At 42.5% G+C, this 2500-nt stretch overlaps 1 protein-coding gene across 1 annotated transcript in view; it reads left to right on the forward strand.

The window, feature by feature from the left end:
* The window catches only part of LOC138057475 (uncharacterized), an 8772-nt gene that overhangs the window by 4554 nt on the left and 1718 nt on the right, over positions 1-2500 (forward strand). Inside the window, exon 4 of the mRNA XM_068903490.1 lies at positions 1775-2464. Coding sequence (XP_068759591.1) covers positions 1775-2464 — 690 coding nt within the window. The remainder of the gene's footprint in view (positions 1-1774; positions 2465-2500) is intronic.

The raw sequence follows: 2500 nt of genomic DNA on the forward strand, positions 1-2500 counted from the left end.
CTGCTCAGTCGGTCGAGCAGCGGGCTGCAACACGGGAGGTAGTGAGTTCAACTCCCACCAATACTCAGGGTCTTAAAATAACTGAGGAGATAGTTCTGTCTTTGTTATTACACTTGCAAATAGTTAGACTTTCAAGTCTTCTCGGATAAGGACGATAAACCGTCGGCCCCCATCTTTCATCACTTGCGTGGGGGCATTAAAGAACCCACAAAATGTTTGCCCATGCCCATAATTTCTCTGTGGGACGTTAAAAAACCCGCACACTATTCGAGAAGAGAGTAGGGGATCGGATGAAATTCCCGGTGTTGGACTATCGTTGTGAGTGTATGGGTATAGCAGGTCCACATCAGCTGAATAGCTGCCAAAAGTTCAAACAAATAAATAACAAATGAGCTAGTACCGTCGTGACAAGCTTACACAAATTACATTGCCCACTTGTGTGCCTTGGTTTGTGCAGAAAACGGGCGTCCACATAATGTTACCTTTAGTTCTTACATTTAGTTACTCGCAAATCGAATTATTATACAGGATGGAACTTCACTGAGGGAGCAAACCAACAAGCAAGCGTAGCGAGAACCCATTCGCTTGGGGCTTTATCTGAGCTTATTAGGGAGTTTAAGATCTACGACGCGACGGCAGCGAAAACGTCACAAATTGTGCATATTTAATGAGCAAAAACAATAGCTTTGCACGCTGTGCGCGTGGATTTTTCATTTTTGCACATTTCTTTCACGTTTTCTGCAAATCTACGACGTGAAAATACCAATTCTAAAGTTTTTCAGAGAACGTGAACACAAGGCAGCGAATTTGAATTTTCTGTCGTAGCTTCAACACTGCACCTCCAAATTCAGTTCCTGGAAAGTTACACTACTTTTTAGAAGTTAGATAAGCCAACATAATGACGGAAAAGATTAATTAGCCTGAAGTTGGAATTTTAAATGACGTTTTCGTTACCGTCGCGTCCCAGATCTTAAACTCCCATCCGATGCGCGAAGCGCACATGGGTTTACTTAGTTAATACTTCACCGAAGTGTTGTCCTTTAGTGTCACAAATAAATCAACAAGTATTTTTGGAGTGTAACCTACCGCAAAAAGAGAAAGTTAGCATCGACAACGAGTGCGACTTCGAGAGTATGAGTTCTGCGATTTTGAATATTGCGCATCCATACTGCGCAGCCCGACGTGGTCTACTCGTCCCGGAAAGATGGTCTGCGACGACTTTACATCGAAAAGTCGAAGCGCCAAGTACGAGTTTGTCAAAAGGAAATTGCGCTTGATTTAAAACTGTTTCATTTAATTTAAAGCTTTAATAATCATATACTAACAATCCTCAAGTGTTTGGTAAATAATAGCGGGATTTTCACGTCTGAAAAGCAGCTTAAAATGCTGATATTTTGCCAAAGAATTAGTGTGGTTTTCTTCAGACTGGAACTCGTATTATCCACTTACCTAAATACTTAGAGCACGACTTCGAGAAGTTGTACTTGTTATCGTACTCGCACTCGATGGCAATGCTAACATTCTCTAATATTTATGCCAGAGATTTTTTTTTCTTGGTGAGGTAATTTAAAGTACAGTACTGTATCTATCCTTCCTGACATCTGCCTGTGTAAAGTTTATTTGGGCATCACTCGATTAATACATTATGCGCTACTGCAAGAAAACACCCACCCATAAAATTTTCCACTACATTGGCAAAGATAACCTATAATTCCGAAACTACTGCTCTAAAATGTCATGCCCTTATAACATTTTTGTTGTGTACTGATAACAGGCATTCACCAGTCTACTCACTTCTTAACATGGCATCGATACTTTATCCTATTGTACGAGAATCTTCTTCGTCGCGTTGACTGCCGTTTCACAGTAGCCTATTGGGACTGGAGTGCGGTGTCTGGCACTGCATTTAGCACTTCAGAGCCACGTAGCATATGGAACAGCAGCGATTCCGGTTTCGGTGGAGATGGCGAAGGCTTCTATGGCTGCGTCCAGACAGGCCCCTTTAGAGAGGATGTTTGGAGTATTGTGCCGCTTCCTGAGGGAAGCCCACCGGAATTAGGTCCTCGATGCTTGGCCAGAATGTTCTTTGGAGATCCTCCTGACAATGTAGCGGTTGAAAAGGTCTTGAGCATCCCGCCTGCCAACTTCACTGATTTCGAATTGATGGTTCGTGTTAACCTACACGATTTGGTCCACTGCTTGATCGATGGTACAATGTGCTCGCTTGATTCTGCCGCCGCTCCGGAGTTCTTTCTTCATCATGGATTTATCGATAAGATCTGGGACGATTGGCAAAAGAAAAGTGAAAGCCACAAGAAAGTATTTTTCTCAACCATATTGGAGCCCATGCCTGGAACTCAAGTTCTTCCCAAAGATGTCATTGACCTCTATACACAACCAGGAGTCATTCGGGTTGAATATCAACCAACCCTGAGTGTTGCCAATGAAATGCCTTTCTTTAGAGGTAAGCAAATAAAAGGCTCAGCAGTTTTTAAAAGAA

The sequence above is a fragment of the Montipora capricornis genome, chromosome 7 (genome assembly GCF_036669925.1).
Source record: "Montipora capricornis isolate CH-2021 chromosome 7, ASM3666992v2, whole genome shotgun sequence".
Classification (NCBI taxonomy): domain Eukaryota; kingdom Metazoa; phylum Cnidaria; class Anthozoa; order Scleractinia; family Acroporidae; genus Montipora; species Montipora capricornis.